The following is a 26,054-nucleotide window of genomic DNA, read 5'->3' as shown; positions in this document are numbered from 1 at the left end:
ATTCACCCTAATTGATCAGACAGTTGACAGTGATAGTGGAAGATTTGTACTTTCACACTTGCAAGATTTTGTTAATGTAGCTTTGCAATAAAGCAGGTTTAGTTCATCTAGTCATGTTTCCTGTTTGGCATACTCAGGAAGGCTGACATCATGTCCTGGGAAACCAAACAGAACCAAAAGATATATTTGAAAACAGAACAGAATGATATACAAGGGAACTTAAGCAAAGCAGTTACTCCTGATTTCTTGTTGTACAGAAATTTAGGATGTTAAGATTCTCAGTCATCCAGGTAGAATTGTCTGGAAGTTGAGTCATGGCAACTGGACTTCTTTCCCTATTTGGTTTGAAACATTTAGCTGCTTATCCAAATATCAGATGGAAGAAGTTACTTGGATAAGCAGTGAAACACTTCAAACTAAAAAGGAAAAGAAGTGCATTTGTCACGATTCAACTTCCAGACAAAAATTCAGGATATCCAGCCCTACAATGGCTCGGGGGTAGATATTTTAGGGTCTGTCTTACCCCACCAGTTTCTGCCTGTCCAACCTAGACAACTAGGGAGTGCCTGTGGAAGGAGATCTGGTGGAAGGAGCCTAATAAGGGCCGGCCTTCTCTGTAGTAGTTCCGCTCCTCAGGAATTGCCTACCCCATGAACCATCATGGTCCCACCCTCATGTCCTGGAAACAACTGAAAAACAGTTCTTTTGGAGGGCTTCTGGTGTTATATAGTGGTGCTACTTTCACAGTCTGGTCATTTTTAACTTTAGCCACTTTTTATTTTTCTAATCTGCACTCTTTTTTAAATATTTAAACTCCATAAACCACTTAGATTCCAGCTGGTTTCTAGTTGTCAGATATATTTCATAAATAAATGAAAATAAACTGTAAATAAACAAATCTATTTTTGTCCCAAGAGCCACAATGCTGGAATTGCAGCCATGTGAAATGTGCCCAATTAAATGTATGCATTTTTATCTTGATTAGCAAGACTGTGATGATGTGAAGATCTGGCTCTTTGGAGAAAGCTGTGATGCTGGCAAAGGTGGAAGGGAAAAATAGAATGATTAAATAGATGGACTCAGTTACAGTGGTGATGGAACACCACAGAAAGACTGATTAGTGAGAGACCATCATGGAGAAAATCTATTTATGTGGTAACTTACTGTTCACATCTATTTGAAGGTACATAATTGACGGGTCGAATCCCGAGTGCCGTGTAACAGAGTGAGCGCCTGTTACTCATCCCAGCTTCTGCCAACCTAGCAGTTCGAAAGCACGTAAAAATGCAAGTAGAAAAATAGGGACCACTGCGGTGGGAAGGTAACAGCGTTCCGTGCGCCTTTGGCGTCTAGTCATGCCGGCCACATGACCACGGAGACGTCCTCGGACAAGCGCTGGCTCTTCGGCTTTGAAACGGAGATGAGCACCGGCCCCGAGAGTTGGAAACGACTAGCATGCATGTGCGGGGGAACCTTTACCTTTACCTTTACTTTAATTGACCATATTCATGAATCTGTGTTTATTATTTTTTCTCGCCCTTCTCTGAAATGACTAATGAAGAAAGAGGTGCATTAGTACACATCATCATATATAGGTTTTAAGAATCTGGAAGAAAGAATTCAGATCTTTTGTAGAAATACATGTTCTCTCAAGGGAACTAGTATAAATTACAACCATGGCTACTTTCTAAGCTTTACAGAGATCATTCAAATAGTTAAGCCCTGCAATGCAAAATGATTCCTATAGTCATCCTGGCACTCTGAGTCTAATAATATGTCCTCTTCCCAACAGGAAACTGATAACTCTGGGGAAAAGACACACTCTTATTACCTGCTTATAATAAGAACGCAGAAGATCAAAGACAAAGCCACGATTCATGAACGACAGCAAGTCATTGAGAAAAAAGGCCAGGCTACTGTTGAGATGCTCCACCAGCTCCACATCCTATGGAAACAGCACAACTATTTATGAATTGGTCCTATCTAAAATGCCTTTTTTATAGACCTTTGGTACGCAGAGTGCAGCAGCAGAGTGTGGAAATTAGAGGTTTTTCATGCTCTCCACAACTGATGTGGAGGTCCAGGCACAGCAGACCAAATGCAAATACAGCCAGGCCTATACAATAAAACATATATCTTATTATACCAACATGTGTTACATTTGCTTCAGTGGTAAAGTTAAAGAGAAAGCTGACCAAGCTTAGAATTTGTAAAGTTTGGCATACATGACCCATTCTTCAACCTTCCCTTTTTAGGAAAAGCTGTTGAGAGGATAGTAGAAACTGAACTTCAGGATGCTCTGAGGGAGCAGATTATCTAGACTGTTTTCAGTCATGATTCAGGCTTGAGTATGACTGGGGTGGAAACAGTGTCAGTTGCTCTGGTGGATTATCTTCCCTGGGATCAGCTGGGGCTATTATATCCCTTCTGGTCCTATTATCTCCTCAGCAGCTTTCAAGAGCATCAACCATGCTATATCCCTGAGCCCTGCAAGGGTTGGGAATGCAAAACACTGTTTTGCTCTTTCCTTAGTAGGTAAATGCAGTTAGTTATGATTAGAGAGAAGACACTGGCTTGGTGGTTCTTTATTTATGGAGTGGTTCAGGAGGGTCCCCTCATGTTTAACATCTACATAAACTCCTGGGACCCATCCACTGCAAAATCAAGAGTATGGTGATGATACCCAACTGCACACTACCACCCTAGCCCATACCAGAACGACTGTCTTGTCCTGCCGACTGGAACCTGTAGGGGTATGGATTAGACAAAACAAGTTGAAACTGAAACCAAGCAAGACAAATTTACTTCAGTATTGTCAATCAGCTCGTGTTGTCTCTTAATGGGAGTGACACTGCCCCTGAGAGAACAGGTCTGTGTAGTTACAAGCTGCTGCCGGGCAATCTTTGGCCAGTTTCTCTAGTGTATCAGAACAAGCCTTATCTAAGGTTATTGTGACAATGATAGTCTCATAATTATGTTTTTAGACTATTCTAATGAGCTTTAGGGACGCGGTAGCTCAGTGGGTTAGGTCGCTGAGCTTGTCGATCAGAAGGTCGGCAGTTTGGCGGGTCAAATCCCAAGTGCCGCGTAACAGAGTGAGCGCCTGTTACTCGTCCCAGCTTCTGCCAACCTAGCAGTTTGAAAGCACGTAAAAATGCAAGTAGAAAAATAGGGACCACTATGGTGGGAAGGTAACAGTGTTCCGTGCGCCTTTGGCGTCTAGTCATGCCGGCCACATGACCACGGAGACGTCCTCGGACAAACGCTGGCTCTTCGGCTTTGAAACAGAGATGAGCACCGGCCCCTAGAGTCAGAAATGACTAGCACGCATGTGCGGGGGAACCTTTACCTTTTTAATGAGCTTTAATTGGGGCTGTTTTGGGAAACCACAATTAATATGAAATGGAACCGCTGCCTACTGAGGGGTATTATTCATGAAAAGCACATTACACTTGTCTTTCAGACCTATAACGGTTGCCAATAGATTTTTGGGTATAATTCAAAGTGTTGTTTTGACCTATGAATCCCGTAGTTGAGCAACTAGATATCTGCAGGACCTCCTTCTATCTGAATCAGCTTACCCAGCACATTTTTAAAGAAGCTCCTGGTCATATTCCATATTCCATGAAGTGAAGAGAACAGAGGCCAGGAGAAACTATTTTAAGTTATAGCCCCAACCTTGTGGAATTAAGGTAGAATTAAGCCCTGCCCCATTTCTTTTTAACATTATAGAAACTCTGTAAGATCGAACTTTTCCTAAGAGTCTTTCACAAACCTTATGACAACGGCTAGCAATTTCACCACTGACAGTGTATACCAGGGCTGAGATATCATCAATGAAACGGCCAGGGAAGCGTGTCTTGCGTGGGGCCTCTAGCTTGTCACACAAGAATAGATGGTGCACCATACTCTTCACCTGCAAGAAGCACAAACCCGTCAAGGGAGAGCCAGAGTGTGTATGCATCAGCCCAAATTATCCAGCCAGTGAATTCCAATCTCAGCCTCAACCAATTTAGGCAGAGTAGTTCCTCCTAGAGTAGCGTACTGTGCTTCAGTAAATTAAGAATTGTATTTCCAATAAGGACTCTTATTCAATCACTATCCTGATTAGTTTTGTCATTTTCCTTACTGATGGATTCTCTCACCCTCCTTACTGGAGAGTTAGAAACAGTTAACATGACCAAATGTGTGAACAAGAGCTTCATTTCAAAATTGGAAAGTATGTGATCATGATTGATTGCCAATCCTCTATTCCCAAATAAAAAAGGTAGGACAATTACTATATCTAAATATATAAAAAACAGAAAATTGGAAATGTTTGTATTGTACAAAACAGAAATTTCTTTACTGATAGCAAGAAGGTTACTTATTTTTAAAAAATTTAAAAAATAAAAAATAAAGAGAAGCCAATGTTTCTGACAATAAAGACTGGCAATTTGAACATACCATTAGCTGGAAGAAGAACCAGGATTGATGCAAAGCAGCCTCCCGTACAGAACTGGTGCTCACCACCCACTGGAGGGCCAGTTCTTCATGAAGTAGCTGCAGGCCCAGACAGCAAAAAGAGAGTTACAGAGAACAAAGGTCATGCTGTATGCTGTACTGAACTATTCAGAGGATGCCCTGCAGAATCATTCCTGTTCCTGTTCTTCCATGGATGCTTTCAGACAGACTCCTAATACTATACTGTAAAGCAAAAGGTATACTGTACCTCTCTACTGGTTATTTTTTCCTTCCTAAATAGATTTTCCACAGAAAATATATAACAGGAAAAGTGGTGGGATTAGCATAAACCTGGGAGAACTACACTAAATGAGGGTGTCTGGACTCCTTATATAAAATTCTGTGAATAAAACTGAGCAGTCACAAAATAAAAAGCTTATCTGGAAATACACTCTAATTCAAATTATAAGAAGTACAGACAACTTTCCAAAAACCAGCTAGAAAATGGATTAGATTTTTGTGCATTGTTACCCCCAATCAAATTACATAGGTGCTGTCCAAATTATCCATCTTCGTGGCCTATCTGATCTACATTCATGGCTAGATACCAAATGCTTTAAAACAATACAATAAATCCCAATGTTTAGAGAAAGTGCATTAAACAACTCAAGGTGAAATTCCAAGCATTTGGGACATACATACTAGCTACTGAGTCTACTTGGCATGACTGGCCTGTAACTTTGCCTTTTGGAGTTCTCCAATTACTGTATATAGAGGTAATAGCACAATCTATCCACCAGACCAGTTGCACACTTAGAAATAGATATGCTTCCAGAAGTGCTTCCTTCTCTGCTAGCTTTTTTAATTGAAAAAGGTCGTCCATATATTGCTCATCCAAGGGCATAAAAGAGGAAAAAAAATCTTCAATCACAGCACACCCACTAAAGTAGCCAACAAATGATAGTGGTTCTCCCTTTTCAAGCTCCAACTGGGAGCAGCTCCTACTTCAGGCAGCCTAAGTCAAGCAACCATGAACAGCCAAGTCCACACATGCTTTCCTGGTAAATTCTCTGGACTCCAAGAGTAATTTAGAAGATTGGCTTGAGAGGAAAGTCTGGGGAGTTACATATCATGTCTGGAAAAACCAAAGCACTAAGTGAATGAGGAAGTGGGAAAGGCTAATATGGTCTTCAGTTAGAACAGATGGGCCGAAGTGAAAAGTGAAAACTGAAATACTATAAGGGATCAGCTTATCATAATTACTACTGTAGTGTGGTTTGGTTCTTGCGGTCAGCAGGTTCTGGAGTATTCATGGCAGAAGGAAAGATGAGCATCAGCCATAGCTATGCCACTCTGCAGAGCCTATGTTGCCATATTTCATCCTATTATACCATGCTGTTATGGCATCTCTTTCAGTTTTCAACAAAGTTTCTAATTAAAATGCCTTTTGGCTAAATTCTAAGCTTGTCTCAGTGCATCTCCCTCCGAAGTGTGCCTAGGATCAACATTTCAGGGAACAATTTTGGATTACTTGACAGTCCTTCTCTACCTTTTTGGTTGTTGATCTCATCGGAGCTGCCGGCACAAAAGTAGAGTTCTCAAGATAGGAGGAGATACGATTAGGTGCACACTCTGCAGCCTGTGAGAGGAGGAGCAGCAAGAAATAAAAAAGAGAGGAAACAGTGATGGTGAAGAGGTGTTACCCAGTATGAAAGAAATAGTGAAGTGATGGTTAAGGAAAAAGAGCCTGACTTCCTTACCTGAGGAGAAGTTGCTCAGAATTTGAAAGCCAGTTACATTTTGCCAGGAAATAGAAAGTTATTAAGAATTGGGGCACTTACTAATTCTGGAGCTGCTTCAAGATGATCAAGTAACTCAAAGGATCTTACTGCCAAAGTTCACATAAACAGAGGAAACTGATACTTTCCTTTTTTCTTCTTTTAGTGCAACACTGGGTATCTCCCTGTTGGTTCGTGACAAGCCTTTGCCCAACTATCCTAGAGTTGTCCCGGCATCAGACTCATCCTCCCCATATGCAGAAACTCTGCTTGTTTACCTACTGTGCTGCAGCATAAATGACTGGGCAAAGGTATTTTAATGGTAGGAATTCTGCTTATTTTTACTCTCGTGTGTTCAGCTATCTGGAATTGAGGAAAAGACAAATCCTGGGCTCCAATCTCTCTTACTGTATATGCTTGTATCTTGAAACTGAACAGCACAATTTGGGAGGTGGATGGGACAGGTTATAGATCAAGAGTCTGTCTTTGTTTCTATGCCAGCATTACAAATATGTAATTACAAAGTAGCTATGCCCAGGCTTGGTTTGAATATAAAACTAACACATAACCACTTTACTTCTTGAATTGCAATGGCTGTAAAGAAAAGATCAATAGCATTATTCCTGTTACCAAACAGTTAGTTTAGCATTATATCTGAAATCTAAATGCCTGTTAATTTAACTGCAGACCTAAATAAGTTAACAAAATCATGATTTTAAGCTGGCTTGTTTCACAACACCACCATTGACTGGTACCATTTGTCGGGGTTTGGAAATAACCTAATACAGTGGTAGTATTAAAAAGAAAAAGAAAATTTTCACTCTCAAGGGCATGACAGAGGACAAGAAGAACTGGCAAGCCCAGGGTTCATTCGCATCTAAATGAGTTCCAAGAGTCAAAACTGTGCTTAAAATTGACACAGATGTAGTAGAAGTTGTAAGTTGTGTTTTACGAAATTAAAAGTTAAGCAGATAAATAACTGGGAATGATTATCTTGCCAGCTTAGAAAATTTAATTATATACTCTTGTGGATAAAGCCATGACTTGTTTAAAAGTAAATAGTATGAGCAAGAATGAAAAGACAGTAGGAAAACTAGCACACTGGCAATCATGCAATGGCAAAGAAATCATAGCCTCTGAAATCTATATTAGTTCAATATTTTCAAAAGATTTTTTCATCTCTTTTTCAAACACACAGACAGATCCACACCAATCCTGACTTGAATATATAACAATATTTGATCAAAAGCAGATCTCAACCTTTGGGCCATTATGGTTTCCAAAGAGAAGCCAGTTCCCAAACCATTTTTTGTTCCCTGTTTTAAATGTCACAACTTATCTGGGCTGCTAGTTATTATACTTAACCTTTTACCTTGCCATGAGCTTTAGAAGATACCTATAAATTTCACTTCTTATCTACTGACTACATCAATCAAAGAAAAGTATCAGGACACACTTCAACTCCACATCTTAAGTAAGCAGAACTCTTGGAAACAATTTCTTCCTATAGGAACTTTTATTAAGAGTAGTTGATAGCAGGCACAATACACAGGATTTGAGATTTTCTGTGCAGCACAGTAGATTATAGTATCCCCAAGGAAGACCCCACCCCATAGATCGACCACCGGATGTGGGATGGCCAATCTCCAAGTGTTAAGTCCGTTGTGGGAAACGGGGAGATAACATCGGCCCGTCTCCAGCTCACGCAGCGAGGGTCGGCGGCTTCTTCACACCTTCCTCCAAGAGCATAGACATAAACCAGGCACTGAGGTTACATTCCTTATTCCCTCCTTTGTTCTAACTGACAGTTTAAAAGAGTTCAGAGGGAGAGAGAACACAGTAAACAAGTTGTTACATTTCAGCAGGTGGGTGGAGGATACAGACCCAATAAACAAAGTAAAGGATTACATTGTAGCGAATAGAGGAAGTGAAAGTAATAACCCTGCAGGCACATCCCTGCTCCCCCTTGGGAGTATGGCAGAACCCAGGGAAAGGTGGGATTTGTTTTTAGATCAGAGAGGATAGATAGAAATGAAATGAAATAGGAATGGGTTCTGACAAAAAGTCAATATCTATGTTTATTCCTGACCGGAAATACCTTATAGACATTTTGTGTGAAACAGAAAAAAGAGCTTATAATTTATGGTTTTGATGATTAGACAGGATAGATTATAGAAAGAAGAGTTGTGTTGTAACCATAAAGAGATTATTTTGCAATTGTACTTATAAATGTAGAAAAAATGAGAAGCTAATTCTTTGTATCTTTTTTTCAATTTTTCTTTTCTTTTTTTTCTTTCTTGCACTTTTAGCTTTCATTTTTTTGCTTTACATTTGGCTGTATTAGTTTTTATCTCCCTTTTTAATATCTACAGCTTTACTTCTAGTCTGCAACACTAGTCAACTTTTTATAGATCTGTTAAAATCAGATTCAGGAAGAATGTAAGAAAAAATCTGAAAAACTAAAAATATATAACTCTTGTTATATACCTCAATGACTGTCCTATGTAATGAAATCTAGAAAACAAACCATCTTGCTCCAGAACCAGAAGGCTGATTCAAACTTGCAGATGTTCAGCATATAAGCAGGCATGCACACACACACGCACATCTCCAAATATATATGCAAATCAATAAAAGCACAAGATTGGCATTGCTCACAGAACAAGTATGTTCAAGTAGAATATTAACTTTTTCCTGAAGAGAAGAAATCCCACTTTCCACCACACCATATTTAGGATGCTACACTCTACAACATCAGCCTTCACTATGCCAAATAGGAATTTGAGAGTTGAAATAAAATATTTCAGGAAGACAACTGATTGAGGAAGTTTGCTATAAATAACACTAATGCCTGCTTTCCTTAGATTGAAGAATCAAAAGAATTAACCATTTATTTCCAGGGCTATAGTGAAATGCTCAGAGAACAATGTTATCACCAAAGTTAAAACAGAAAACTGAGCTTGTCCTAACTGGTCAAGAGCATTGGCCAAACCAATGCCTGCCATCCATCTATGATTGCAGCCTGGGGGTTGAAGCACAAACACTTCTCCACTCAGTGTGGAAAAAGGAACATTTCTGGATTGACCAAAAAGTACAGGTAAAATTAGGACACTCTTATTGGCCAGGCATGCAGCAGAGGGTAAAGGAATCAACTGCACAAACCACAATCTATTCTTGATCTTGGAGAACTCGGAAAGCGTGAACTAAACTATTAATTCTAGACATTCCTCTCCTTGCTCTGAGGTACTTCTGGTCAAATTCTTTGCTCTGAAGGACACAAAGACCTGCCAGCTACAAAAGGAAAACATGCAGAGGGGGAAAAAAGCACTTACCTAACATAATCTCATATAGGAACCAAGAGGGCAGGATTTCTTCAATGTTTAAACAGACAGCCATTTAAAGTAATAAAATTAATTCATGCTAACATATTGCTTTTTGAAACAGGAATGAATATAAATAGATGATACAATACAGCCCACTTACTTGGCAAAAGTAGCTAGCAGGAGCCAATGCACATCCCCCAAATTTTGTTTATCCCTGTTTTAAGGATTTATCAAAGGCAACAGTTAAATATGTAAATTAACAATTAAGATTTTATTAGAGCACCACCCAATGAGATTGTTTTGCTTTATTGAGCAACAAACTGTCATGGATAAATCTATGAGGATAGGAAGCTGATGCTAGGAAGCCGATATACAGCAAGCACAAATCTAAATTATCAATAGAAGCATTCGAGATTTTCTAAAGGCCATTACAGACAAGTTCTTTCTCTGATAGTGTTCAGCTCAAATGTTTCCAAAACAAAAACAGTATGCATTGTCCTAGCAAGAAAGCCTTCTATGTACCCCGCCATGCCACTGCTCTTTTTTCTAGAAGGCATGCCATGCTATTCTGCATCTGATTAAACTTTTAAACTGGCAAAAGGAAAATGGAGAACATTGGAATGTTCAATAAGGTAAGAAAATTCATTGTCCGTGAAAATGCAGTTGATGGCCAGTGCTGTGCTCAGCAGCCTCCCACTTCAGCCATTTGGAAAACGTTATTCTCCATCTGAATCAGGTGCAACTGCAGATGAACTTTGATAAGCCTGACAAAGGGAGAAGCCTACAAGCACAATGGGAGGGAGAGGAAAGGCACCTGCTTCAGGTCCGTGCTGGAGTTCGGATGGTTCCTGCGAAGCACAGACTTGGGGCCTCCAGGGGCATAGGCAGAGTTGACCCAAGAGTGAGAGCGGTCGATCCCCTAGGCAATATGTAGAAAAACAGTGTGAAAGGAAAAATAATTTATTTATTTTATTTTATTACTCAGGGCGGTTTACAGGGTGATTAAAAAACCAAGATACAGAAGTTAAAAACAAATTTTTAAAAAAATTATATTTGTCCCTGCATAAATAAAACCCCAGTTAAAATTAAGATTAATTCTCAGCCTGGGCCAGAGAGCTTGAAGAGCCAGGTCTTCAGGTCCCGGCAGAATGAACGGAGGTCGGGGGCAGTCCTGAGCTCCACTGGCAGCTGGTTCCAAAGGGCAGGTGCACCCACTGAGAAGGCCCTATCCCTGGGTGTCGTCCGCTGGCAATCTCTTACCGGTGGCACCCTGAGAAGACCCTCCCTGTGGGAGCGGACTGGACGAAGGGAACTTGATGCCGGCAGCAGGTGTTCCCTCAGATATCCCGGACCCAAGCCATTTAGGGCTTTATAGGTCATCACCAGCACCTTGAATCTCACCCGGAGGGCAACCGGGAGCCAATGCAGCTCGCGGAGTAGAGGTGTTACATGGGAGTATCGGGAAACCCCCATCACAACTCGCGCGGCCGCATTCTGCACCAGCTGAAGCCTCCGAGTGGTCCTCAAGGGCAGCCCCATGTAGAGAGCGTTGCAGTAGTCTAAACGGGAGGTCACGAGCGCATGAGTGACTGTGCGTAGGGCATCTCGGTCCAGATAGGGTCGCAACTGGCGCACCAGGCGAACCTGGGCAAAAGCCCCCCTGGTCACGGCTCCTATATGGTCTTCAAAATTGAGTCGTGAATCTAGGAGGACGCCCAAGTTGCGAGCCCTATCAACGGGGGGTAACACCTCACCCCCCATCGTTAGAGATGGAATAGTCTGGTTGACCCGAAATGCCGATATGCACAGCCACTCAGTCTTGGCGGGATTGAGACGAAGCCTGTTTCTCCCCATCCAGACCTAGACCGCCTCCAGGCAACGGGACATCACGGCGAGGGCATCGCTGGGTTGGTTCGGGGTGGAAAGAAAAAGTTGGGTATCATCAGCGTACTGATGATACCCCACCCCGAAACCACGAATGATCTCACCCAGCGGCTTCATATAGATGTTGAACAGGAGGGGCGAGAGAACCGACCCCTGAGGAACTCCACAAATGAGAGGCCTCGGGGCAGATCTCTGCCCTCCCGTCAACACCGACTGCGAACGGCCCAGGAGATAGGAGGAGAACCACCGTAAAACAGTGCCTCCCACTCCCAACCCCCTGAGACGCTGCAGTAGGATACCATGGTCGATGGTATCAAAAGCCGCTGAGAGATCTAATAGGACCAGGACAGAGGAGCAACCCCTGTCCCGAGCCCTCCAGAGATCATTCACCAGCGTGACCAATGCCGTCTCCATGCTGTATCCGGGCCTGAAACCCGATTGGTACGGGTCCAGATAATCAGTTTTCTCCAGGAACAGAGGGAGCTGATGCGCCACCACACTCTCAACAACCTTCGCCAAAAAGCGAAGGTTGGAGACTGGACGATAGTTATTTAAAACAGCCGGGTCCAGGGCAGGCTTCTTGAGGAGGGATCTCACCACCGCCTCCTTCAAGGCGGCAGGGAAGACACCCTCCTTCAAAGAAGCAGTTATTACTGCGTGGAACCAGCCTCGTGTCTCCTCCCGGGCCGCATAAGCTAGCCAGGTGGGGCACGGATCCAACAAACAGGTGGTGGTGCTCAGCCTCCCCATGATCCTGTCCACATCATCAGGGGAAACAGGATCGAACTCAGTCCAGGTAACATGCTCAAGACCGTCCGATTCCTCCACATCAGACTCTGCCCAGTCAGAGTTCAGACCGGTCCGGAGCTGAGCGATTTTGTCCGCCAGATGACAAAATCACAACAGATACAATGATCAGGGCAAAAGAACCACATTGACTGCTTCGGAAAAAGCAACAATCACTGTTGCTGTAATTTAGAAGAGATAAACTTTGATGATGGAGGTGGCTGCAAAGAAAGAGGAGGAATTTTAGTGCTATGATTCTGTTTAAGCCAGAGAATGCACTGAAACCCAAAAGGGAATCTGGCCTGTCAAGGCATATTTCCTAGTTTTAGGCATGTTGACATGGGCATCCATGTCATCCAAGTTCCATAATGCTATTCCATTAGAGAAGCAGAACAAGAATAGAAGCAGGCCATGGGTTATATGTAAACATTTTTTTAAATGCCAGGGATTGTTCATAATCTGCCAGACCTACTGTGCAATTTGCTGAGAGAATTGCTTTGGAATGTAAAAATAACTGGAACAGAGTGCACAGATGTAGTATTTATTTGAGAAAAAGAATTTCTGCCTCTTTTTGTGCTTGTGTGTGTTTGTGTCTGTATGTACAGACATCTTGCCTGAGAAAATTGTTTCTGAAATCTGAAATGCTTGCGTGTAGTTTTGAAAAACTGCAGCTAGCCTAATCAAATTATTATTTTAATATAGATTCTTTTCCCCCTGATGGCCAGCAAGGCTGCTTCTGTTTTTCAGAAAAGAAGACTCTTCTTGGATTTCAATTTGCTATTTGATCTGCTATTCAGAAGGATGAACTGCAGGTTCAGGCTAACTTCTATAATTGTTTCTTCTGCTAGAAATTTGGTGGAAATCAGCATGATTTCTTTCCAACATTTGGCAGGAAACAAGACATTTGAAGCCTTTAAAAGCACTTAGCACAAAATAAATGGCCACACACAAAAAAAAAACCAAAATGAAAAAAAACACCAGTATTTCCCACTTGCATATCACATCATCCAATTTTTGCTGCATCAAGTGAGGCTTTCTCATCCCACCAGTGAGAACAACAACACTGTAGTCCTCATACATCTCTTCTCAGCAGCCCTCTGACCTTCCTGATGGTATGGGGCAAGAGTCAAGCATCTAAGAGCAACAGAGCTGAACTTCAAAACAGTCTGAGGACGGAATCCCAGGAGTTATACTTTAATACATCTGAGGAAAATAGGTTGTTCTAAATCAAATATGTCCACATTCCATAATCAATCAACCAACCAACCAATCAACCAATCAATCAATCAATCAGAATAGAGCTGGAAGGGACTTTGGAGGTCTTCTAGTCCAACCCCATGCTCAAACAGGAGACCCTACACCATTTCAAACAAGTAGCTATCCAGGCTCTTCTTAAAAACCTCCTGTGATGAAGCATCTACAACTTCTGAAGGCAAGCTGTTCTATGGTTAATTGTCCTCACTTAATTTCTCCTTAATTTCCAGGTTGCTTTCCTCCTTGATTAGTTGATCCATTGCTTCTTGTTTTGCCTTCTGGTGCCTTGGAAAATAAGTTGACCCCCTCTTCTTTGTGGCAGCTCCTCAAATACTGGAATACAGCTATCATGTCCCCGCTAGTCCTAATTTTCACTAGACTGGCCATACCCAATTCCTGCAACTGTTCTTCATATGTTTTTGTCTCCAGCCCTTAATCATCTTACCTGCTCTTCTATGAACTTTTTCCAAAATCTCAATTTTTTTTGTAATGTAGTGACCAAAACTGGTGTGGTCTTACTAAGGTTTTATACAGAATTACTAATACTTCACGTAATTTTGATATTATGCCTCTGTTTATACAACCAAGGATTGTATTATTATTTTTTTGGTTGCTGCCACACACTGCTGGCTCATATTTCAGTGATCGTCCACTAGGACAGGGCTTTTCAACCAGTGGTACACGTACCACCGGTGGTACATTGACATCTGGCAGGTGGTACATGACCCTGCCTAGCCTAGACAAGAGTAGCGGGGGAGGGAACGAGCTAAAGTGGTGCAGCGCAGGACTCAGTGAGAGAGGCCTCAGGAGCTGCAGGGCTGCTGGGCCAAGACAAAGGGCCCAGGATCGGCACTTCCGGCACACCTGGGAGAGAAAGGGGGGGCAGACAGGAGAGGCTATAAAAGGAGGCAGTTTTGGCTGGAGAGCTAGAGAAAAAAAAGACTCCAAAGAAAGAGACAGAAGAGAAAAGGCTTTTGTTAGAGAAGCGGTGGGGAGAAAGAGAGAGGGGGAAAAATGCTTTCTGGGAGAGGTTTGTGTGTGTGAGAGAGAGGGCAAGGGTCTTTTGCAAGTGAAGGGTGAAAGAAAAAAGGAAAAAAGTGAGGGGGAGAAGGGAAAAAGAAAAGGCATTGATTTGCGACTTTCTCTGTTGCAGTAGAAGGAAGCATTAATATTGAACCTCAACTTTGTACTTTTCCATATTATAAACTAGCCATTTCTATAACAACAAATGAATCTAAGAGTAAAACCCAAAATCCCCCCCCCCCTTTTTTTTAGTCAACAAGTTTTTGACCCCTTGCTAAGCACTGGTGGTACTCAAATATTGTCATGTCCTAAAAATGGTACAATCTCTGAAAAGGTTGAAAAGCCCTGCACTAGGACTCCAAAGCCCCTCTCACATTTACTGTTTTTGAGCCAGGTTTCGCCTAATCTGTACTTGTACCTTTGGTTTTTCCTGCCTAAATGTAAAACCTTGCTTTTCTCCATATTAAATTTCATGTTGTTGGATAGGGCCCATTGTTCAAGTCTGTCAAGATCTTTTTGGATCCTGAGCTTTTCTTCTGGGGTATCTGCTATTCCTGTCAGCTGCTCTGCCCACTAAGCTGTCATTTTATAATATACATAATAAAGACTGGCACTTACAGTGAGATTTTCTCAGATTGGTTTATTAATTACATTCTATTAATAATTCCATCTGAGTCCAATTCATAGAATTACGTAGATAAATGTTTGCCAGTAATAAACCTGGGCCATATAGGGGCAGCTCTAATTGCCAAATAACAGAATCATTTCTCTCTAATAGTGCAGCCACATAGCACAGATGTTGTGCAGAATCAAATTGCTGGTGTGATTTCACTGTGAAGTGTTCTAAAGTTGCTATTTCCAAAGAACCCCTTTGGTGGTTTAATGGTTCAGTGGTTGCATTTTTTAAAAAAATTCTAACTTGACTTTGGAAAGAAAGGGAAAAGGGGAAAAAAGTAAAAAATGTAACTGCATGTAAGACAAATATTAGAATAAGCCCTGTAAATGCTGCTTCCATGGAAAGCTAAGATCAGATTATTCTCCTATAAACCCAAAATTATGCAGGGCAATGCACTCTATCTAAAGAAGTGAACTAAGAAAAACCTTTATGTAGGAAGCCCAAAGCAAGACTGGAGGAAAACGTCTCATCTGTCAAAAGTGCCAACAATGGATGGGTGTTGGTGCATGCCGTTCCCCAAATTTACACCAATATGCCCACCCCATACAGACACATGCATTCACATACACACATCCTTCTCAGTACCATCTCCCCAGGTGATCAAAGCAAGTCAGCTGAAACAGGTATTTTTTTATAACTTAACACCAAGAGAAAGAAGTTCTCTCAGAGTTGGGGGAGGAAAACATATATTCTCTGGGTAGAATTAACTATTCTGTCTTTTCTCTGTGCTGGGTAGGAAAAACGGAGAGACACAGACTTTATCAGAGGATAAGAAATCTCTTTAGGTCACATGTGATACAAAAACCAAAATTTTTCCACGTCCAGATTAGAATGGGAGTAGCTCACTCTGTGAAATAGATGCCCAGGCTAATCTGATGAGCACACACACACTTGGAAAAGGCAGGGAACCATTTTAGGTCTACAAATCTACATTTCTGTTTTTTTTAATCATTCTGTGTGGTAGAACTTATTTATTATATATCTAAATTGCCTATTAGTAAAAAAACATTCTGAGTAGGGAGCAATCTATTAAAACTGTATAAAAGCAGCAGAATACCAATTACAAGAACAGAAACATGCATATAGAATAGCACAACCAATAAAACACAATCACAAAAACACAGTGTTAGAATTGCAATACACCAAAATGCCTGATTATCACCTGGCACTTCAAAAACCAAAATTCAGGCATACCGTTTAGCAGCTAAAGAAATTTCCTTCTTCTTGCAAAGGACAGGGTCAGGAGAGCATTGCCCCTGCTCCTTAAGTCTAAGCAGTGCTAACCTTGCTGCTGATAATCTTCTGGACCTGTTCATCTGGGGAAGTTGGTGTGGTGGTCAAATCAGGATTGCTGTTGCTGATACTTTTGGAACAAGAGAGGTGAAGGCTGACAGGGCGCCCAGTTGCACGGGACAAGGTAGCATACTGAAAGGTATCACTGTGGGGTGGCACTCCAGTGTCTGGAAGAAATAGAGTGAGTCAGACTGGGAGAGTGACTTCCTCTACCATTTATGCAGATGTTTAAAAATGTCTATGATCCTCTCATATGTAATTGGGCTGTTCATTATTAGATTCTCTTTCATTCAAGGAGAGGGAAATTGCCATAAATTTGAGAATAACCTCTCCTCTTTTCTATTAGGGTGCTCCATCTCCTTCCTTTCAGAAAACCCATTAAAATATTTTTCTACTGCAATTTCACCACTGGAGCTTCTTGAATTTAATTCTGTGTTATGATGCTGAAATATTACAAAAGCTATTACAGGATGTTCTCTTACACTGTATGTTGTACGGGTACTTTTTTAACCTTCACTCTCCTGCTACCTATAATGGAGCATGTTGTGCTACTCTCAATCTTGGCTGCTGCAGTGGAAGGAGATGGAGAGACTGTGTAAGCAACCACATTACAGGCAGACCTCACTTAATGACTGCCCTGTTTAGTGACCATTTGAAATGATGATGGTGCTGAAAAATGTAATTTTATGATCAGTCCCAACATTTATGATTGTCACTCTTATGGTCAACCTTCGGGCACTTTGCAACCAATGGGTGTTTACAACTGTTGCAATGTCCCACAGTCAGGATACCACACTTCATAGCTGGATTCTAACAAGCAAAGTTGACGGAGAAATTGGCAGTAAAACTGTAATTCATGGTGAGTCACATGTCTCATGTTAATAACCTGTGGTGATTTGCTTAATAACCGCAAAAGTGACACTGTTAAGTCTGATCATGTGGTATTTTCATTAATGTCTGTGTCACTTAGTGACAGAGTTGCTGGTGCCAATTGTGGTCATTAAGTAAGGACTACCTATAGTCGGAGCCTCTCAAATTCTATTTTTAATTTCAAATCGGGAGAGGGAATATCCCAAGTAGGATAGAATTTCTGCTCAGGATATTCTCCTCTGCAGAAATTAAGAGAATCATCAAGGTGCCCTTGATCCTTGGAAGTCTGGTTTGGCTATCCCTGTGCTTGTTTCTCAGACCTGAGGAGCATCTAAATCAGTCATCCCAGGTTTATAATCATTCAACTAAAGATGTCAAATATAAACAAGTCTTTGTTCTTTCCATACAACTAAAATTGATAAATGGTGCCATCTTTTGCTTCATCCATTTTAACAGAGATATATTAATAATACAAGAAGTGAAGGATTTTTTTGTGAACATAGGTCCTCACTTAATACAGCTAGTCCTCAACTTACAATCACAATTGAGCCCAAAATCTATGATGTTAAGTGAGAAATTTGTTAAGTGAGTATTGCCCCATTTTACGACTTTTCTCACCACTGCAGTTCTTAAATTAGTAACACGGTTGTTAAGTGAATCTGGTTTCCCCATTGACTTGGCTTGTCAGAAGTTCACAAAAGTGGATCCCATGGCTCTGGGACACTGCAACGGTCATAAATATGAGTCAGTTGTCAAGCATCCGAATGTAAATCACATGACCGTGGGGATGCAAAGTGTGAAAAGTGGTCATAAGTTACTTTTTTCAATGCCATTGTAACTTCGAACAATCACTAAATGAACTGCTGTAAGTTAAGGACTATCTGTACTTGGAATGCCTCTGATAGCTCCTGAGCTGCAGGCCATGGAAATGGCACACAGTGATTAGGAAATATGATCAGACACACAGTTCTTTGCTCGCCCATATATATAGCAAGCATTTGTGATCCCTGGCAAACCTGGCTCCATCACAGGCAGACGAAAAACGTAGGATATGTAAGAGGCCAACAGATGATTGTGGCCATGCTGATCTTGGCTGCTCTCCAGGCTCTTGTGGATCTGGTTCACCATCACAGCAATAGCTTCAAATGCTGCACGACCCAAGTTCACTGGAAGAAGCAACAAAAGAAATGGGGGAAGGTGAAATAAACAGAGTAAGACAAGCATTAGTTATGGAAGAGAAATTACACACACCAAAAATGGGCAATTTGTTTACAATAAATAGCAAAGATGACATTCTTTTTTTATTGAAAAGTTTTAAAATACATTTTTAAAAACATTAACTCCCTCCCTCCCCCTCCCCCCCACTTTCCCACCCTTCCCCTCCCCTCTGAATACAGGGTATAAACTTTAACCAACTTAAGCTAAAATATGCTAACCAACTAAAAAAAGACACTTTAAATTCTATCGCACTTTAACTCCTCTTAACATAACTAAATAACTAAATAATAATAACTAATTAATAATGCATCATATAATACTAATACTTATTCATATACTAAATGAAACTTTTTAGTCCCATATTTATTCTGAATATAATCGATCCATCTTCTCCATTCCAAAATGTATCTTTGTTGCGAGTGTTCTTTCAAATATGCTGAAATCTTTGCCATTTCCACCAGATTTGAAACTTTTAAAGTCCACTCTTCTATAGTAGGCAGTTCTTCCTTCTTCCAATATTGCGCTACCAAAAGTCTCGCTGCCGTAATTAAATTTAACATCAATTTAATATCTATAACAGTACAGTCTGTAATAATACCCAACAGAAATAACTGTGGAGAAAACCTTATTCTTTTTTAAAATATCTTCTGCATATTCCACCAAATTTTAATCCAAAAAGCTTTAACTTTTTTACAAGTCTACCATATATGATAATACACTGCATCATCACAACCACACCTCCAACATTTAGGCTGATAATGCGGATACATACATGCTAATTTTTTAGGATCTAAATGCCATCTATAAAACATTTTATAAAAATTCTCTCTTAAATTTTGTGCCTGTGTAAATTTCACATTTCTGACCAATATCTTTTCCCAGATATCCATCGTTATGGGCTCCTGAAAATTCTGGGCCCATTTTATCATGCAATCTTTAACAAGTTCCGTTTCTGAATCTATTTCTATCAGTGCATTATATATCCTCCTTATATGCGCTGGACTTTGATCTATTTGTTTAACCAAATTTTCATCAGTTATCGAAATACCAACTTTCTGATCCTCCTTCCATCTAGCTTGTAACTGACCATACTGAAACCAAGTCTGCACTATTCTTTCTTCTTTTAAAATATTGAATGGCTTTAATTGTCATACATTCCTTTCCATTCTAAGAATATCTTTATATGTAGTCACATCATGTTTGAATCCCACAATTATGTTTTCTATTGCATGTTTAGGTATTGCCCAAATTGGTATTTTATAATTTAGCTTATGTCGATACTTTTTTCCAAAATCGCAACAGAGCATACCTTAATATATGTGTCTTAAAAATATTATCCACCTTCTTTTCATACAATAAATATGCGTGCCAACCAAATAATAAATCAGATCCCTCAATATTCAGTAATCTCCCTTGGGTTAAATTAAACCAATCACTAATTGATGATAAAGCCACAGCCTCATAATATAATTTAAAATTGGGCATTTTAAGACCACCTCTTTCACGTACGTCTTGCATTATCTTAAATTTTACTCTTGGTCTTTTCCATGCCCAAACAAATTTATTAATACCTTTCTGCCATTCTTCCAAATTTGAATCTTTTTTGAGTATAGGTATCATTTGAAACAAAAATAAAAATTTTGGTAAAACATTTTCACTGCTGTGATTCTTCCCAATAAAGACAATTGTAATTTTTTCCAACTATCTCTTTTTGTATTTTTAACCATAACAATTCATAATTATTTTTATATAATTTCGCATTTGTAACTGAAAGATATACCCCCAGATATTTAATCTTTTTAACTGTTTCAAATCCTGTTAATTTTTCTAAGACTACCTTTTGTTCTGTGGTCATATTTTTAGGCAATATTTTAGTTTTTTGCGTATTTATCTTAAATCCAGAAACTTTCCCATATAACAATATTATCTCCATCAGGTCGGTTGACTTAATGTAATAACCAGGTCATTTGCAAACGCTCCCAGTCTATAATTTTGATCTCTTATATTAATTCCCTTAATTTTATTTGAATCACATATCTTAATCAATAAAATTTCCAGTGTTAAAACAAACAACAAAGGTGACAACGGGCACCCCTATCGTGTACCCTTTTCAATATTACATACTTCTGTCAATCTACCATTAACTATTATTTGAGCTGTTTGCTTATGATATATTGCTCTAATAGATTGTAAAAACTCATCCCCAAACTCCATCCTCTCTAATACTTTAAATAAAAATTGCCAATTCAATTGATCAAAAGCCTTTTCAGCTTCCAAAAAATCAGCGCTGCAGACCTGATTATTTCTCTCCAAAAATTCCAATAAATCTACAATATGCCTCACATTATTTTTCATTTGTCTACCACTTATAAATCCTGTTTGATCACTATGAATCATTTGCTGCATAACCTTCATTAATCTATTTGCTAATTTTTTTGCAAATATCTTATAATCAGTATTTAAAAGTGATATTGGTCTGTAGTTTTTGGTTTGGGTAAGATGTTGATCTTCCTATGGAATCAACGATATAAAAGCTGTTTTCCACGATGGAGGCACTTCTCCTCCAGATTGAATTGTTCTAAATAACTCTTTCAAAGGTTCCACCATTTCTAACTGTAAATTTTTATAATAAATGGCAGTCAAACCATCTGTTTCTGGTGCTTTACCCACTTTTAATTGTTTAATTGCCAAAATAATTTCTTCAGCATTTATTAATTGATTCATCCCTTCCCTTTGCTCTTGTGTAAGTACAGGGATATTCACTTCTTGTAAATATCTATCTATATAAATCTTGAATTCTATCCCTGGCATATAACTTGGAATAAAATTCAACAAAAGCTTTTTTAATATAATTTTGCTGAAACATCTCTTTACCCTTATATTCTATCTTATCTATGTTACGTGACCTTTGTTTTTTCCTTAACAAATAAGCTAGCCACCTACCCGGCTTATTAGCATTACAAAAAGTATTGTGTTTAACATTCTGCAGGTTAGATGCCACTTGATCTGCCATCAACATATTAAACTGACCTCTTAACAAAGTAATTGCTTCCTTCACCCTCTTATCAGATGGGTTGAAAGTTAGAACCTTCTCTTTCCTCTTGATTTCCTCCTCTAACTCTTTACGCTTGTATTCCAATCTATGTCTATACTTATTATTCAAATAAATTAACACTCCTCTCATATAGGCTTTACTTGCATCCCAAACCATTTCAATAGGAGTGCCCTTATGCATATTTATATTAAAAAATTCTGTCAACTGTTTTTTACATTCATCCACATTCTCTTGATATCTAAACAAATTTTCATTTAATCTCCAAGATCTACTTTTAAAAAGACCTTTTTGTCTTTCTGTGCGTCCAAGATTCCATTCCAATCTCCCATCAAAATACACGATTTATAATCCCATTGCATTATTTTATTATGTAAAAATTTATAAAATTCTCCTTGTTGTTGATTAGGTGCATATAGTCCAACTAAAAGTATTTTCTTGCCTTCTATTAAAAGTTCAATTATAACTTATTTTCCTTGTTTATCTGCTTCAATTAAATGGGCTGTTAAATTCTTCTTTACATAAATAACTACTCCATTTTTCTTATCTAAAGCAGACGCACTAAACTGTACACCCAGTCTGGAATTTATCAAATATTTCTGCTTGGATACACGAATGTGCGTTTCCTGTAGGCACACAACATCATTATTAAATTGTTTCAAATACTGAAATACTTTTCTTCTCTTTTGCGGGGAGTTTAAGCCATTAACATTCCAGGTTAGAAACTTTGTCGCCATCTTTTGCGACCTGAAGCTTTTGGAGCGCGTCTTGCAAAACCACAAGCATCTGCCTCTTCGGTCTCGCTCCTCCCACTGCTTCACTATAAGTAGATTCTTGAGATATAATTGTAGATTTCTGTTGTTCTTGTTCTTGTCTGATTCGTCTGGTTGCAGCCCATGTCATTCTTTGTTCCTTAAACTCTTCTGACGATGCCTGGGGCTGCACAGTTTTTGAAATTTGCTGAAGTTCTTTAACCATATGCGAAATGACTTCTTCATCTCCCTGTGTACTCTCCATTTGTGTCTGTCGCCCTCCATCTTCCTTCCTTCCTTTAGATTCTGGGGATGGCAAAGATGACATTCTAACTGATATTAGGAATTCTTAGTACTTTTAGTATCTAGTCATCTGTAAAATTTTCTGTTTCCCCACCTTCTAATGAAAAAAGGTGTGCAGAATGAAAAACCAGAAGAGTTTACTATGTGTTCTGTCCCCTCCCAATGAGTAGCCTTAAAGAGGCTCAAATGTCCAGCATAAGCCAAATGTAGGCCAAACAAACGAAAGCTGGTCTTCTAACAGACAACTCTCTCCCAAGGTTTATATCAGACAGCACTTTTGCAATTACGAGGTGATGTTCCAAGGTCCTTGGCAGATGGCCAGCAGCTTCAAAGCCCAGATGTAGGCAGACACGTTACAAAACTCAAAACGCCAACAAATTGTTCACCACACCTTTCCTGCGCAGCCACACCCCTTTTATACTCTGTAGAGTGTGGCCCTACATCTCCCGGCCACGCCTCTTAGGGCGTTGCAATAGTTGCTGCTGCTGTTGCCGATGTATCCTATGTCTTTGCCTTGCATCCAATAGGGGCTCCTCACTGCTACCGGCCTCTACTTGCTGTTCCGTTTCCTCCTCTGTTTGGCTGGGGTCCATAGGCACGTCAGCCACAGTCAGTTCTTGCTGACTCACCAGGGGAGTCAGCCCCTCTGGCACGTTGCTCGTCTCAGCTTCCTCCTCCTCCATATCATCCTCCGAGTCAGCATGCGAAGATAAAGCACCCTCCAGGGCCGGGGTCACAACACTATGAGTTCAATCTGAGTTATATTAGCATTGATTGTGTTATTAAATTATCAGAGGATGAATGTCTAGGGCTTTTCTTCTACTTTATGCACACAGGACACAGGAAGAATTTCTCACACAGTTCTTCACAGCATCACCTCTTTCATCCTGAGATGGGAAACTTTTCAATAGGCAGAGACTGCAGGTAGCAGGTAATGACATGGTATATCAGTGGATGGCAACAGCAGCTTTGGGCTTTCCTTTTAACTTTTACAGGGCTTTAGGTTTTTTTAAGTACTTCTAGGAATATGAAGCAAGTTCTCTTTTTCTTTTTAATTTGTATTGCATGCAGCAGGGGGATTAGATGGCCTCCTAAAAAGAAGAGACTGGGAACTGGTCTGTTATTATGTGCTATGTGACAGTGAATAAAATGTTTGGCACAAAGTGAAAACGAGTTTCTTTTCACTACAAACTCCTTCACATAGCAGAAGACACCAAAAAATTCACTAAGATTGACTTCAAACTAATAAGAAGGACAATGAGTAGCATATAAATTTTATAAATTAAAAAAAATCCACTAGCCATTTATTATTTTACTGCAGGTTTTTATTTATTATTTATTTATTTATTAGTTGAATTTATATACCGCCCTATTCCCGAAGGACTCAGGGCGGTTCACAGGGCAATTAAAACAGTACAAAAAATAAAATGGAATTAAATTAGTACAGGGCCACAATTCCTAATAACAATAAAATTAAAATTTTAAAATTAATTTAATATAGTTTAATAAAATTTAATTAAATACTTTAAAATTTAAAATCCCCCAGTCCAGGCCAGACAATTCGAACAACCAGGTTTTTAAGTCCCGGCGAAAAGAGCGAAGGTCGGGGGCCTTATTAATAAAAATCTAAGAAAAGGTTTAACCTTAAACATAAATTATGTCAGAATCCATTTATATTTTATTTCTAACTATCTCTTCTGTACAAAACCCAAATCTCACCCCACCCCCTGGATTCTGTCATTCCCAAGGAGGAGAGGGAACAACCATGGGGCTTTATTATTTTCACTTCCTTTCCTTAAAAGTAACCTTTTGTTTATTCTGCTTGCCTGCTATCCATCACAATATAACCAATTACTTTCTCACTAGACATTTCCTTTTAACTTACGAGCAGCTAAGAAAGGGGTGAAAGGAGAGGAATGAAACCCTCCAGAATCTGGGTTGTTTCTCCAGATGAAATGTGAGGGGGTGGGAAATGATCTTGCTACGAATGGACTGATGTTTCTCCTCTTCCCACGAGGGGCTTACCACCTGGAACTTGGCTGATCTGGAACTGACCAAATGACCTGAGGGGTGGGGCTTGCTTGGGGACATTTAAAAATATCAATCTGTGAAGGGATTTCTCAGATCCTGTCTATTATGCCCTATATCTTCAATTTCTTAGTAAAAGTTCCTGCTTGGACAACCTTATCTCCAAGTGTTCTCCAAGATGTGGATTGAAATGGGTTCTGACAAATTAGCTCAAACCTAAATTAAAATAATTTAGTCTTATATTTGGAAGATACCAGAGAAAAACAATTCAACAAAAATATTATTGCATGGATAATGTGTAATTTTATGAGCTAAAGGCATTGATGGTACAGAGTTGGAAGGATACCATTCTCCATCAATGGTTTGAAGATCTTAACTCTGTTTCTATGATTGAACAAACATTTAATTTTCAATAATAGTATTGGAAGATTGAGGGTGAAGGTTCGTTCTCCGAGATTGTGGGTTGGTTTCTGAACTCAGCAGAATTTAGGGGATGTCAGTGTCTGTTTATAAGGGCTTCAAGTGTGGGTGTGTAAAGTGAAGGTCTTGTGATAAGTCAGGTATGAGTCTTCATTGAGAGGCTTGTGATGGGGAAGTTACATCAGGTCAGGGTCATTGAGAGGTGAACTGCTGGTGGGAAAGGGGTTTGTGTGGGTTGGTTGAGGGTTGGTATTGGAAGATTATTTAGAAACCTGGAAATAGCTGACACATATATATTTTTAATTTCCAATGTTTTCCCACCATAGAATAAATTAACTAAATTAAAGGGGGCATAAATATATATATTGTGTGTGTGTGTGTGTGTGTGTGTGTGTGTGTGTGTGTGTGTTCAGTTTTCCTTAGTTAACAAATATATTTGGAGAGGAAGGTGTTTTCACCTTATTTTCTTTCTTTTCTTTTTGCATACATACACATCTATAAATACAAAAAATGCTAAAAAAAGACTGCTTTTAAAAGATTTCTTAAAAATTATATAACTGAAAGGTTTGAATCCTATGCAATCCTGAGAGTAAGTTCTAATGAATGATTTGTTATCATACATGAAACTGTGTTACACATACCATAAAAACTGGATGCCTCAAAAGCAAAAGATACTCAGATGTTTTTTGGTCAAATAGAACCTGTTATATATTCAATGTAATGCAAAAAAACATTCTAAAATTATTGTTTATGATAACTTAGCATATTAAAAATAAATTTATGGCAGAAAAAATAAAGTACTTTCTGTACAAGGGCACTAACAGACTAATAGAAATACAACAATAACTGACAGCACCAGCTAGCTACTTATCCCAAGTAGAATCATACTACTGTTATCCACAGCGATGCTGTAAATAGGTCTGTCCATCTGAAATGTGTATTGATACTTCA

At 39.5% G+C, this 26,054-nt stretch overlaps 1 protein-coding gene across 1 annotated transcript in view; it reads right to left on the bottom strand.

The window, feature by feature from the left end:
* LOC310635580 (dedicator of cytokinesis protein 7-like) overlaps positions 1–26,054 on the bottom strand; it is a gene marked incomplete at its 5' end in the record, with an annotated part of 198,900 nt that overhangs the window by 86,628 nt on the left and 86,218 nt on the right. The window contains 7 exons of the mRNA XM_083354666.1: positions 1,832–1,945; positions 3,776–3,916; positions 4,447–4,542; positions 5,993–6,082; positions 10,359–10,463; positions 16,452–16,627; positions 18,347–18,496. Of these exons, the coding sequence (XP_083210792.1) occupies positions 1,832–1,945; positions 3,776–3,916; positions 4,447–4,542; positions 5,993–6,082; positions 10,359–10,463; positions 16,452–16,627; positions 18,347–18,496 (872 nt within the window). The remainder of the gene's footprint in view (positions 1–1,831; positions 1,946–3,775; positions 3,917–4,446; positions 4,543–5,992; positions 6,083–10,358; positions 10,464–16,451; positions 16,628–18,346; positions 18,497–26,054) is intronic.

Source organism: Vipera ursinii (genome assembly GCF_947247035.1).
Source record: "Vipera ursinii genome assembly, chromosome: 2".
Lineage (NCBI taxonomy): Eukaryota > Metazoa > Chordata > Lepidosauria > Squamata > Viperidae > Vipera > Vipera ursinii.
The sequence above is the reverse complement of the archived record's forward strand: the minus strand, read 5'-3'. Positions and strand labels throughout refer to the sequence as shown.